The sequence below is a fragment of the Manis pentadactyla genome, chromosome 11 (assembly GCF_030020395.1).
Source record: "Manis pentadactyla isolate mManPen7 chromosome 11, mManPen7.hap1, whole genome shotgun sequence".
Classification (NCBI taxonomy): domain Eukaryota; kingdom Metazoa; phylum Chordata; class Mammalia; order Pholidota; family Manidae; genus Manis; species Manis pentadactyla.
The window spans coordinates 26,383,362-26,397,299 of NC_080029.1; the positions used below are offsets into that span (position 1 = coordinate 26,383,362).

General features: G+C 40.2%; 1 protein-coding gene across 18 annotated transcripts in view; it reads right to left on the reverse strand.

The window, feature by feature from the left end:
* TTLL5 (tubulin tyrosine ligase like 5) overlaps nt 1-13,938 on the reverse strand; it is a 277,550-nt gene that overhangs the window by 109,218 nt on the left and 154,394 nt on the right. For all 18 annotated transcript variants that reach the window (XR_008992440.1, XM_036913100.2, XM_036913097.2 and 15 more), the window contains one exon: nt 9,151-9,305. Coding sequence is in view for 17 of the 18 variants with exons in the window: in XM_036913100.2 (XP_036768995.2) it covers nt 9,151-9,305 (155 nt within the window). In the remaining variant the exon portion in view is untranslated. The remainder of the gene's footprint in view (nt 1-9,150; nt 9,306-13,938) is intronic.

Consider the following 13,938-nt stretch of genomic DNA (forward strand, 5'->3'; position numbering starts at 1 on the left):
CTTGGGAGGTCAGGGAAGACTGCAGAAAGGTTGAGTTGTGCCCTGGAGGAGAAAAGGGTTTGCACATGTGGAGATGCAGGTGAGGAGCAGGGTGTCCATTCACTCATTCCTTTATTTAATATTTGTTCTTTAAGTGCTACTGTTTAGCAAGGCACTGGGTATAGTAAGACAGCTTATGCTTTTGTAAAGGAGTGACAGTAAATTACTATGAGAAATGCTACAGAATGGGATATGTAAGGAAGTGGTGATGGGGAAATACACTAGGCTTGTTTTTGGGCCATTAGGTTTGGCTGGAACTGACCTTGTAAAGAGAAATAAAACTGGATATGTACTAGGGCCAGATGCAGGTGTTCACTTTACAAATCAGGCCAAGTTTTTTTGGTTGTTTTTCTTTTTAAGACTATGGTGCCCTGGGTGGTGGGGGGGGTGGTCGGGGAGTCTTCTAATTTCTTCCCTATAATTTTTAATTATCAAAGGTAACAAAGTATCAATAAAGACAATATTTAGATTAAATGAAACAAGTTAGACTTAGGCTTGAGTGGTAGAAGCCCAGTTGTGCCATATTCCCAAGGTATAGTCTCCACTTTATCCTTATCAGTAATAAAACCAGTATTTGGCTATCCCTCTGACTTTTTTCTGTACTGTCTCAGTTAGTTGTGAATTGCAGGAAAGCAGAAAGTATGACGAATGATAGTTCATAAGCCCCCAACACCAACTTCTAAACTTTTTAGTTATATGAACTGAAAACTCTCCTGCACAGTTAGAGCCAGCTGGCCTTCAGTTTCTTTCACCTGAAACTCAAAGTGTTTTGACTAATATATTTCTGACAGAAACACTCCGCTTCAGCCAGACTGGTTCCGGTTCACTGTCCCCTGAAAATGCTTTTACACCTTGCACATTACTGTTCTCTCCCCAGTCACCTTGCCTTCACCTATGTAGCCTACACCTGATCTAGAACTGAATTTAAACCCTGCCTTAAAACTGCTCCATCACAGGCTTATCTTTCCACCCCTCTTTGGTACCTTTCCTAAACTGTGAACTCTGACCCTATATGCGCTCTTTTAATCACTCATTTCCCACACAAAATTAAGTAAATAAACAGGGCAGTACTCTCTCAACCACTCTGCTCAGCTGTCTGACTGAGCAGGAGGGTGGATCACATTCTTTGATCCTCTCATAGATCCTCAGTGTGAAGCACAAAGCGAACACTTCTCTCTTCATTTATTAACTAGCTTCATCTGCCCTTCTGATTCAGCTCACACCCCTTTCTTTTCCATGAAGTTTTTGCCAGCTTCGCCAGTCAGTGATCAGTTTCTCCTCCAAACTTGTACCACTTATAGCATAATCCTCTTATTCAACAATTAAGCAAATTGTTTTACAGTACTTAAATGCCTATTAATTTTCTTCCTTGAGGGCAGAGACCCTGTCTCATATCCCCTTCGGAGTTCAGCCCAGTGCCCTGCATTTAGGGGATAATCAGTAAATGTGTGTTACCTTTTTTGGGATAACATTGTTTTAACAACTGCCAGATGAAACCATTTCCCAGCTGGTACCTTATTTATTACCAGTTTCACCTTTCCTCTTTTTAAATATTTCAATATATTAAATATTTGGTGAAGAAGGTAACAAAGCTCTTTTTTGGGGGGCTTATATTTCAAATGTCAGGGATTTGTTCAAGCAGCTAGTAAGATTATCTGAGAACACTAATAATGCAGGCAGATTATTTCATCTACTCAATTTTCCTTGGTGCAAAGTTTCAGAAGAACATAATTTGATTTCCTCTAGCCTTTAAGGACATCCTATTTATTAACCCCCTTTATGGTTTGCTTACCTGCTATGCCAGAAAGCTGCTTTTCTCATCTAAGTCCTTCTAGATTGTAGTCACATTACCGAGATGTTCCCTTATTTCACATTTGTCACAGATAGATAGTAAAAATGATTTTTAAGAACCAGGCCAAACATGATGCTGATTACTGGCTTTGAAACCAAATTAATACAAATCTTAGCCTGATTAATATATGAAAGCCAAAAGAGTCCCTTTACTGACTCTGAAGCAAAAAAATGGTTCCATTAGGACAAGAGTCCTACTGTTACTTATGAACATCCAGGAATGCCGTATGATGTGACATTTTGAATTCCTAAGGTGTCTTAGGAATTATACTGCCTCTTACACTCTTACTATGTAATGATACTCTTATACTGTCTCTCTCTTGCCTCCAGTCTCACTGGCATCTCCCAAAGAATACATGGTTCCATTTTTTAATGGCCTTTTAAATTTAGCTTCCCTTGTTATCTTTCACTAGGGGCACTTTAATCATTTGTAATTTAAATTTTAATACATGGATACACAGTATACAATAAAAATAAATAACGTAAACCTCAGTATTGTGATTAAGTATAGCTGCTTGCCCCACCATGATACTGTACGGCACTGTAGGTGAGTGACGGCCAGCTGTAGCTACACTACGTACTACAAACTAAATGGTGCTGTACTACCATATCCTAAGCAAGCCTAGTTTCATGCTTCTCTCTTTTCTGGAAAGGGGACCGAGAGTAATCAAGAACCTATACCCAAGTCAGAACCTATACCAGAACTGCTCCTCAAAGTGGCTGCAGGGAAGAGAAGATCCTTACTCCTTTTCAGACACTACAAGTCTACTGTCTTCTTTTATTAAGACATAGATACAGAAGTTTTTTTTCCTTTCAGCCTCTTAAATCCTAGGACTTTTAAAAATGAGCATTGATTCTAAGTTGTGCGTGATCAGTTATACGCTTACAGTCTTTTAGCAGAAAGAAGGGCAGGAGGGTAGGATGGGGTCTTTAGCTAAAGGTTCAGGGAAGCTGGTTGGTCTGCTAAAACCTTGAGTCAACACTAAGAACTTTAAAAATGGATCATCAATGTTTCTCTACAAGAGTCAGAAAGAAAGATACAGTGTTTCTTCACCACTGTGATTCTTTCTAAGCTCTTTCAAGGCTGTCAAACAGAGTCAACTTGGAAAGATAGATGATAGAAAAAACATGTGAAAATTAAACTGAATTATAAATTAAGTAACTGACATAATTTCCTAATTCTAGAAAAGGAGTCTCAATCAACTTAGCACAGTTTTTGTCATTCAGTCCTCTTAAAACTAAAACAACCATCAACTGTGGACAGATACAAAGTTACAAAGTGAACACTTAAATAAGATAGGGTCTTCCTCTAATGATGACTGTGTGTGTACACGTGTGTGCATCTGTGTGTATGCCTGTGTGTTAATCCTAAGGAAACAGGAAGTGGTTTATCTTTAATACTATGGTGGGGAGGTGAGGAGGCAAACTGCCTGGAAATACCCTACACCAGCACACCACAGAGCAATGTGCATTTTACTCTGGCTTGAAGTTAGTTAAGACCAGACCCACTTCTTTCACTCCTGACACTAGGCCTAAACATGCCCAGATGTACTTTGCCTAGGCCCTGGTATGATGTCCAGCCAGCTATCTGTGACACATTTCCGAATTTTACCAGTATTCTTTCAATAGGCAGAAACCCAATCACTCTGGCCTTGGCACAAACATGTGTGGCACTCAGCTCTCTTGGTGTATGAGGAACTGTTGACTCTGTCACAGATCTTGAACTGACACAGACCATAACCCTTGAAAGGTTATGTGTCTGGCCGAGTGAGAAAAGAAACAGAGGTATTTCAGACAGAAGCACAGGCCTTCATCACTCGTTCTGGAGATATGTTTTACTCAAGGGGAAAGCATGGTGAGAGCTGAGACTCAGGGGTGGGGGACAAGGGGACAGAAAGGTTAGGTAAACCTGATTTTATGGGAAGGAAGAGGGGAGAATAAGGAGTGAAATATCCCGTCAACAGAACTCTGAACATGAAAGTGTTTCTCTTTCTTTTTTAGCCCCCCTCCTCACCCCTGGCCCAAGAGTGGTTTCTTTTTGTGATTGTGCTCTTTGGCTAGAGAATGTTGTTTATATAACAGGATAAAGTACAAAATTATAAGCTCCAAACTCCTCCAGAGAAAAGCTCTCCCAAAGCTCGACCCCCAGGATGGATGGAAAATATGAGTGTTTACTGGCTGGAACATCAAGCTGCAATGGAAATTTCAACATTCAGAAGAAGATAGCAGAGAAGAAGGGCCTGTTGAGTAGAAAGAAGTCACCCTTCAACAAAGGGGTCATTCGGAGGAAAAGCAAGAGTCTCCAGTTGGCCCTCCTCTGATGCCTTCCCTTCCTCAGCTGCAGAGGCCACATTTCTGCAATCCAGCTCTAGGAGCACACCGCATGGGTGATGGCCCGTCTCCTCTAAATTAGATACCAAACTAAGTGGTGGAGCAATACCATATCCCAAGCAAATCCAATTTTAAGTTTAAGAACCTACTCCCAAACTAGGCACTATACTGGCTACTTTCACAGACACAACTCAATTAAATCTTGTTAACAACTTAATGAGGTGGGCATTGTTTGCATATTTAAGCTGCTGAGGAAATTGTGGCTCAGAGAAGCTAAGTAACTCGCCCAAGGTCACATACTGAGTAAGGTAAACCCAGGTCTGCCTGACTCTAAAGACCTTTCTCTTTCTACTACATCATGCCATCTTCCTAATAGGGGTAGATGGTCCCCCTTTTTATAAATTGAACATGCTTTTAAAGAAACTGAAGCATTTAACAGACTAGGTTCAGAATAATGCCCTTACAGGGAGAGGCAGTGGATACAAGCAAAGTCTTGCTCTTTTCTGTCACTGAATCATTTTTGCCAAGCTAGGGGGCTCTCTCCTAAATCCTTACAAACTCCTCTTCCTCCTATTCTTTTTTATTTTTATTTTTTTGCATTAAAGACATGCAACTTTAAATTTACCATTTTCATGTGTACAGTTCAGTAATGTTAAGTATATTCACACTGTTGTGCAACAGAGCTCTAGGATTTTTTTCATCTTGCAAAACTGAAACTCTAACCATTAAACACTAATTCCCCATCCCCTGTTCCTCCAGTTCTTGGCAACCACCTTTCTATTTTCTGTTTCTATGACTCTGACTACTTTAGATACTTCATATGAGTGGAATCATAAAGGTTTTGTCCTTTGGTTACTGTCTTATTTCACTTAACATAATGTCCTCAAAGTTCACTCATCTTGTAATATGTGACAGGATTAAATCCCTATATACTTGTCTTGATATTCTTTCTCCTGACTGCCTGGGCCATAAAATTTAAACCTTTGCTAAATGCTGCCTGACACTGCTCGCTAATTGTTCCATGTGTATATTCTGGGGAATGAAAAGATGGGAAGTCAGACGGATTGGGAATGAAAAGATGGGAAATCTCTAGCAACACTTGTAAGAAATTATCTAAAAGGGAGAAAAGTATTAGTTAAACTAGAATCAGAATCTCTAAAAAACCTGCTCCTAAAAAATTATGTAAAGCAGGGTACCTTTATATATATAGGTAAATATACAATCTATAATTTTACTACTGGACCCTCTATAATTTTTTACTGGAGAATTAGAGAGCAGAGGAACAGGGTGACATGAAATATGGCCCAAATTTCCAAGATGTGGTGCTTCATTGTATCCCATTCCCCACTACAGGATTTAAAATTTTGCCATACAGCTGTTGTGCAGAGCGGGGCCAGCCAGGCCAAGCAGCCCCTGCCCGGGCGGTTGTCCTGTCACGGAAGGAAGGACAAACTCCTGGCTGCACTTCCAACCTCTCCCCCTTCAATATCGAGGAACAGACAAATCCCCAGGTTATATGTGTGAAAAAGCCAGAGATGGATAAAAATAATTCAATGACAAATGCTGGAAAAACATACAAAGGGGCAGAAGCCAGACATTCGTGGGATTCCCTGACAGCTCGATCCACAAGGAAGGGCTGGACTGGAAAAAAACAGGGCCTCAGGTTCCTGCCAAGCCGTCTGAGGCCCTGTCCTTCCTAAATCATTCCAAGAAGCAGCCAAGACTTTACAGTAACCCTTCCAGGTCTCAGAAAGAAAGATGCAGCATGAACCCGCCACGTGGTCCTCACCTGGAGGATGTCCCTCCCTGACGTGGTCTAGCTCCACGCAATAACGGGATGTTTCTCCAAATCGATTCTCAGCTCTTAACTTTCCATGAGCCCGGGAAATGAATAGTTAAAAAGGCAGCTTGAAAATCCCTACCCATCTCATTGGCTACAGAAAAGCTTAAATACCTAAGTATCTAGAAACCAAATGTGATCCTTTTAAGAAAAAAGGTCACGAACACTTGGTACCTGCACCCTGAAGCCCTATTGTATAATTCTAAATTGGCTTTGCTTGGAAGTACACCTCAGGCTTTTAAACATGTGACTGCATTTGGCCCTGACTATTTTCTCTCCTGGAGAATGGCCTGCAATTAATCTCACTTATTACCTCTGAAAAGTAACAACAGAGGAATGGCTGGCCAAGTCCAACTCCAGAGTGTCTAGGGAACTGCAAGCTACATGGCCAGGCCTCAGACTGTCTGGGCAAGTCGTGGGCTCTTTGCCTTCCTCTCCCACAACAAAGCTAGAACAGGGCCTCCAGACAGACCAAAGGAACCAGGGGATTTGAGGAGCTGGACTGAGCTCACACTGACCCAATGGGAGATGACAGCCCTGAGGCTACATTTGGGGTGGTTTCAAAACAGCGGGAGAAGAACAAGGTTGTCTGGTGAAAACTTGTGTGATCCATAAAATTGAGAACAATAGCAACACCACAGGGAAATGAGAAATAACACTATTTGCAGAGTTCTCGTGAGTCACCAGTTTTCATTCCTGTGGCTACCAAGTCACTGAATCCTCCAATATGTAGATGAAAAGTAGAGCCAGCAATGGATTCTCTTTACCTCTTGTTACTGTTTAGAGGGCAGCCCCTGGTTTAGTGAGTTATCAGAGTTTATCAGCACTGGAATGCACTGTTACCACTGTAAAGGAACTAGTAAGAGCACCTTTTATTTACTTAGCATCCACTTCCAGGGAGATCAAAGTGCTTTAAAGCCAATATAAAAGCTCTCAAAACAGGCCAGTTTGTATGTAAGTATGCTTACCCAGTAAAAAGATGAATAGTCTAGGGTCACTTAGCAGCAAAACCTGTAATAAAACTCACATCTCTAAGCTACTATTCTCATGTTTATTAGACTTAGTCACCCTTACTATAAGGGAGGAACAACAAGAGACTAAATACCCACACCAGCGGCTTGCCAGGTTAAAAGGTACAGGGGGCATGGTACCATGTGGCATGCCTGCTGGAGGTCTGGTGGGGGCCACACCAGAGCCAGGTCTGGAAGGACCTCTGAAAATCCACTTAGGGCTGCTTTGGGGTGGGTACCTCTGGGAATTCTGCATGGAACTAGAACTCCCAAGCTGAGCCTCGAGGTTGCCCCGGTAACAAGAGGTTACCCAGAGGCAGAGGAAGAAGTCCCAGGCTGATGCACGCTGAACTGGAACAGGACCTGCAAACTGGCCCTCAAGCTTGAGGAGTAGGTGGAGAGAGGGCTGTTGTGCATACAACTGATCTTCAAGGGAAAAGACCAGGAGACTTTGTGGGGACTGTTTTCTGGTGCCAGTGGCTCTGAAGCTGATTGTACAGCATGCCAATCTACCACAGCTCAGGAGCACAGGCTAGCTGGGAGAAGGCCACTCAGTGCTAGACTCGGACCTTTATCTTTCTGTATCTCAGCACTACTAAGTGCTACCAAGAGAAGGATCTAAACTCGGTTGTAATTTTTATTTAAAAAACTTCCCTCATTCCATCTACAAGTATAAAAAATGCTAAACCTCCACTTCTCCAAACTGTGTAGCTTGATATTTTGTTTATAGTATGGAAAATGGTTGTAGTTTTGTCATATAGATAATATATCCAAGATTGCAGGGAAAATGTTTTCCATAGAAACAAGGCTCTGATTCTAAAATGAAAATGGAGTATTTGGAAATATTTTATATGGAAAATAAAGCTCTATGGTATAAACAGAGTTTCTTTTTTATGAGTTTTGTTTTAGGAATGTGGTTATTCTGTAGATTGTAAATCACCAAATGACAGACTTCTGTGAAGAGAACTGTGTGGGAAGATGTCCTGTCATAAAAAGTCCTGCCTCTTGGTCTTCAACTCTTTATAAATCTCACTTGAGATGATTCTTTTCACCCTTGACCACAGTGATTACTGGTATGAAAGACACTGCACCAGGGCATGATGTAATGTGCTTATGTTTATGGAGCTCCCTGGGCAGAGTTTCTGATTCCCAAATTAGTTCCTGAAGTAATAATTCTAACAGTAACAGATACTTTAACAACAGTTAGGTATTTCCTCCATGATCAAGTCTTTGGTCACCTCTCCCAACCACAGGTCAAAGTAGCAGACTAAGAAACAGCTAGCTGGCAGAGGCTGGAAGTGCTGACCAAGGGGTGGGGACTTGATAGGACACCTGAGGCAGGGTGTCTTTGGAGGGAACAGTATCTCAACTGGTCAGAATATTTCATTCTAATAGTCACATTTGACTAAGGGACAGATGCAATTAACCCTATATTTAATAACCTTGAAAAGTACGATATACTGGGGATCCATTTCTTGTATTTTTTATACAGAGGGACTAAAAATAGGGGTGAAGACTAGAATTTAACACCGTTATTTCTCTTTTAATTCAGAAGTTGCTTACTTCATGGCCAGAACCTATTTGGATTTTATCCTCTGCCACTTCACTCAACTACATAAAGGAAATTTCCTTCCCACTTCCCAAATGAACATTGTCTAGGGAGGCGGTTTGAGTTTTATACAAATGTTTAGATGAAAACATAAAAAAATACAGTCTTCAAAAGGAAGGAGTCCAGAGTTATTGAAACACAGTGTAAAATATATAAAAAAGAACTTGGAGATAAGGAGAAAATGTCAGAAGTCAATACATGGAAACATTGACTACAGGACAGGCAAGGATCACACAGAGCGTAAATTCTTGCTCTTTCACCCGGAAGTGAACTGTATCAGACATTTCCTTTTCACTTGATTTGCCCACAAACTGTCTTACAAGTAAAATGAGGCCCTGTATTCAAGTGCCAGAGAAAAAAGCATCCGTCTTACTCGTGTCTGTGCAGGGGGCTCCAGGTGTGAAGGGCTTGCCTAGGGCCCAGGCTGTCCCTTTGTGACCTGAATACTAGCACCATGGCCCTTTACATACCTGCTTCCAGGAGGGGTGGAGTGGCTCTCGGGAGCTTGGGGATCCGACTGTATTGACCAAGTTGGGCCACTAGGCCTGATGACTGGTCGAAGGGTTGGGGGAGTTGAAGCACTGCTTCTGCTTGTGACGTCACTTGCCATGTTCAGGTTTGTTACCTAGAAATGAAATGAGGAAAATAACCTGATTTTACAGAGATTTAGAAAAGTATCATTAAAAACATATGGGGAAAATCAAGTAAAGTCTAAGAGGTGCCGACTCATCTGAGCTCTAATGGTGGCTGTGACAATGGTCCGCATTAAAGGCTGGCTTCTGTGCATATGGAAAAGCACAACTGAGGGGGCTAGAGTCAATGTAAGTTAAACATTTATTCTGCTCCTACTGTGTGCAAAGCACTGTACTGTGCCAGGTGCTGTGAAATAGAAAGCTTAATAACAAAAACAGCAAAAACTTACTGAATATTTACTCTGTGCCAGGCAAGGTTCTAAGAACTAGGCAAACTACTTACTTAGCCCTTCTGGCCCTTGTTTGTTCATCTGAAAATTCGAAATGGTCAATAAATTTTAGCTACAAAATAATAATTATAACTTGCATAGAACTCACTGATTTAGAAACAAGATAAACAAGCAATAGAAAAATGGGCACTGACTTTGATAAACAATTTACAAAAAAAGAATATAATCAGCCAATTAAATTCTTAAAATGTTATTTCCAATGATGATCAAAGTAACACTTTTGTCTATTACACTGACATACAATAATAATAAAACAAAGTACTTAGGCGTGGCAAGGGGTGATATTAGATAAGTACTTAATATTCTTCATGTGACTATAAATTGATAGAATCTTTGTAGAAATAAATTTGGCAATATAGTATTAAAGGTATCAAAATATGTGTATGTTTGATGCTATAATCTAACTTCCAGGAACTATGCTAAAAAATAATCACAGATGACTAATGATGGTGACTATTATAATAAGTTACTATTTAGAAGAACTTACAATGTGCCAATATCTGTGTAAATGAGTATATAACATGCATCCCATGTACACTGACATAATTCTCTTGGCAAGAGCTATCTTGTCTTTGGAATGCCAAAGCCCATGTTCTTACTCACGACACTGTACTGGGAACAGATTTTGAAAACAAGCATTGATCTTGATATTGAAAAAGGAGGAAGATCTGACCAGCTAAAAGATTATTAAATAAATTTTGCTTTATCCATATAAGGGGATATTATGTATTCATTAGAATTTTTTGAAAAATACTTAGTGATTAAAACCGTGCTGATATCTCAAGTTAAAAAAAATCACAATATAAAATTGTAGAGAGCAGATCCAAATCTCTTTATGCACATGCACACACACAGATATACATCCTGTAGTAATATACACACAGGCATGTATTACTTTCATAATCCAAAAGAAAAAAATGTAAGTTATGATGAGAAATACAGATGTGAGGTGGTAAACTTAAAACCTGGGTGGTAAGAGTGGAATCAGAGAAGAGAGGATGGTTTGACAAGCATTTCACAGTATGATGCACAGTGGAGGCTGAAAAGAGGGGAGGACACAAAGCTGAATGTATGGTGTTGGGTGTGAGACACTGTAGAGATCTGTAAGTACCAAGAAAAATGTTCTCCTATAAAATGTCCTAAGAACCTAATAATTTTGACATTTACAAATAGAAGAATTCTGGATTTAAAAAGCCCCTGAAAAGTCTGAAAGAAGAAAAAGTCATTTTTAGCAACAATATAGCGCTTCATTCCTAGTTACAGAATTCAAGAAGTGACAACAGCCTAGGACTCTCTTCACACCAAAGGACCCAAGTGCTTTTCTTCTTGAAGGGCCATTTTCCGTAAGTGAAAAGCGCTTGCTAGCATCTATGGAGGCTGGGGCAAGGGACACTCGGGCTGTACTCTCTAGGGTGGATGCATTTTTAAAAGAAGCCTTGGTAGCCAATCTTGGCTAATCATTTCTGCCCCCTTCTGGGGCTACCAGGAGGAGAAGAAAGATACACACCCACTAAAGGACAAGGAAGACGTCAGGGCAGTTTACAGCAGTATTGTCTAGCCCTGGTGTCTCTGAAGAGCCCCGACTTCTTCCTGCACCCTGGAGGCAACACAAATGAGGTTCTCAGACAGTCAAACAGACTGCCCGCAGAACTGAACTAACTCTTCTGCCCCACAACGAGCCTCCTCTTTCCTGCTCTGACTCCTCGCTTTAAACACCTGGCCTTTCAAATTAGGCATGAGCTTGTAAAAATACTACAGTGAGAAAGGTCTTTATGACAACTAACGGCGTCTCCAGTTACCACCTCAGTCAGTTGTGCCAAAAACCGAATAAAAGAGGCTTATTAATAATTTACAGTGGAACAGCAATAAAATAAACAAAATGTACACACTTGACCATGTTTAGTATAAACTGTATAGTTTGTAGACTAGTGAATGGGAAGGAGAAGAGATACCAGCTTTGGTAAATCTCTCTTTGGCAAGGCTGCCCAATTTCAACACTGGCATTTCATCATAATAGCTAACAGTTACTGACTGATTACTAGGTGCCATGTACTAGACGTCCTCGCGGTACCTTGCTGTGCACCGACCCCTGTAACCTGAGCAAACCCTCTGAGGTAGGTTCTGCTGTTTCCCCCATTCTACAAAAGAGAAAACTAAAATCTAGAGAGGGTGCGCAATTAGACAAAAGTCACATATCTTCTAAGTGGCAGGGCCACGATTAGAACAAGCGTATATGGTATATTCTTTCTAAATATGGCTGAATTTGAGTCCTTACAGTAGTGGTGCCTCACTTACTCCTTACCATTACTCACAGAGGCTGATACTGTTACACTCCCTTTCAGAGATGGAGAAACTAAGGCTCAGAGGGGTTTGGTAAGTAATTGCTAAGTTCACATAACAGTTGCAGAACTGGTACTCTTGTCTTAAAATCCATTTTCTAGTTTGGAAACCAATAGGGAAACAGTCCTAATTACCCTTAATTATTCGGGATTGTTGAAAGTAATATCAGATACAGACCATAAATTCTGAATACAGTGATTATACAGGCAGCAATTACACCAAACTACAGTAGCTTTTCCTTCTTTCTCTTAAATTTTATTTCCCGTGTGTTACCCTTCACCAGAGGAGAGTAATGAAATAAAGCAAAGAAACATCATCCTCAGTCAGTTTTGTGTCTTAGCAGGTACAGTGTACAGTAAAAGGTGGCATGAACATGAAACCAATTTTGGACTCTGGGTAGGTTTTGTTTTTCATATAACATTCATTCCTTATTTCATGAATAAACCAAGACATGGGAGCCCTTGTAATTTCTTTCTACACACAAAGCAGAGCAGCACTATTAATGTACTTTGAGAGAACAGCAGAAGTGACCACTACTTAAATAAGAGATTACATAAGGAATAAGAAAACTCTTTAAAGCTTCTCATCTATTTTTCCAGAAGATTCCTGCTAAACAAATAACCTGTCTCTATTAGGTAATAACAACCTAGCCCTCTACTTTCAATATTCTATTCTCATTTTTGTGGTTTTTGTCTAGAAGACACTTGTACCAGTACCACAACTACTCCAACCCCACCCACCTCTGTCTCCCTAGCACGTACATTGCTAATAAATAATTAAACAATTTAGGGCTCATTCAGATATGGCCTCAGAATCTTCCTTACATAGTCCTTCAGGAAGCAACCACCAATCAATCAGAAGTAACAAGAGAGATGATCTATTTTCAATTCCTGTTCTAGAACACTGCTATCCAACAGAATATATTGTGATGATGGAAATGTTCTATACTCTGCACTGTCCAACAGAGTAGCCACTAGCTATATGTGAAATGTGGATGGTATGACTAAAGCACTGGTTTTAAAGTGTAGGTAGTGGTTACCTTATCAAAACACCTCTAAAGCCTTTATGCCTGGCTCAAGTTTAGTCCAAGCAAATTATCTCTCAATGAAATACATTAAGAAAGACTCTGCTCCTTATGTTCAGCTTCTAAGTTTTTTTCTAGGATGGGCAGAAGTTGTCAAACTAAAATGGACCAATCATCAGTTTTGGCTCTAGAAGCACCTTGTTTTAACCAGGGAAGACCTAAGGGAAGGGCAAGTCTCTCAACACTGGACCAGACTTTAAACTCTACAAGCCAATTAAAGTTCACACCTGGATGTTTCTTCCCTAAGAAGGACAGAGGGATGATGAATATGGCTGTCACCAGGCTGCAGCTGCTTCTCCATCTATATTTCTCCAGGAAACACAACAAAACTAGCTTTGATCAGATGAAGAGAAAATGGCACTTGTATATACCTGACTCGCAATGATTAACGTTTCACTGTTAAAGAATTTTAAACAAAGACAGACTTAAAGCACATAAAGATGTAGCATTAGTCATAAAATAGCTGACTTATCATTTTAGTTAGGAGTATTAGGCTATTAAGATAGAGACTGTGGCTATTTGGCCACTTGTCTTCTCTTGGGCTAATAACCAGAGACCATGCTCTAAATCTAGTATGGCCAACTCATGAATTTGTGCCATTCATCACAAAGGGGTCTGGAAGACAGATGGCATAGTTTAACTCAAACCTATCCTAACTATTGAAATGATGCCTCAAAGAATATGCCTTATGGATAATGGGTATCAACATCTTTATAAGACATTACACACATATAAGAACCTTCTAAGTCTGCGTTTGGATCTCCAAAATGTTCTATCATCAACAATTTTTATGCAAACATGAAACCATTCAGATTCTCCTATATAATATTAGTAATAACAAAGTCATATTAG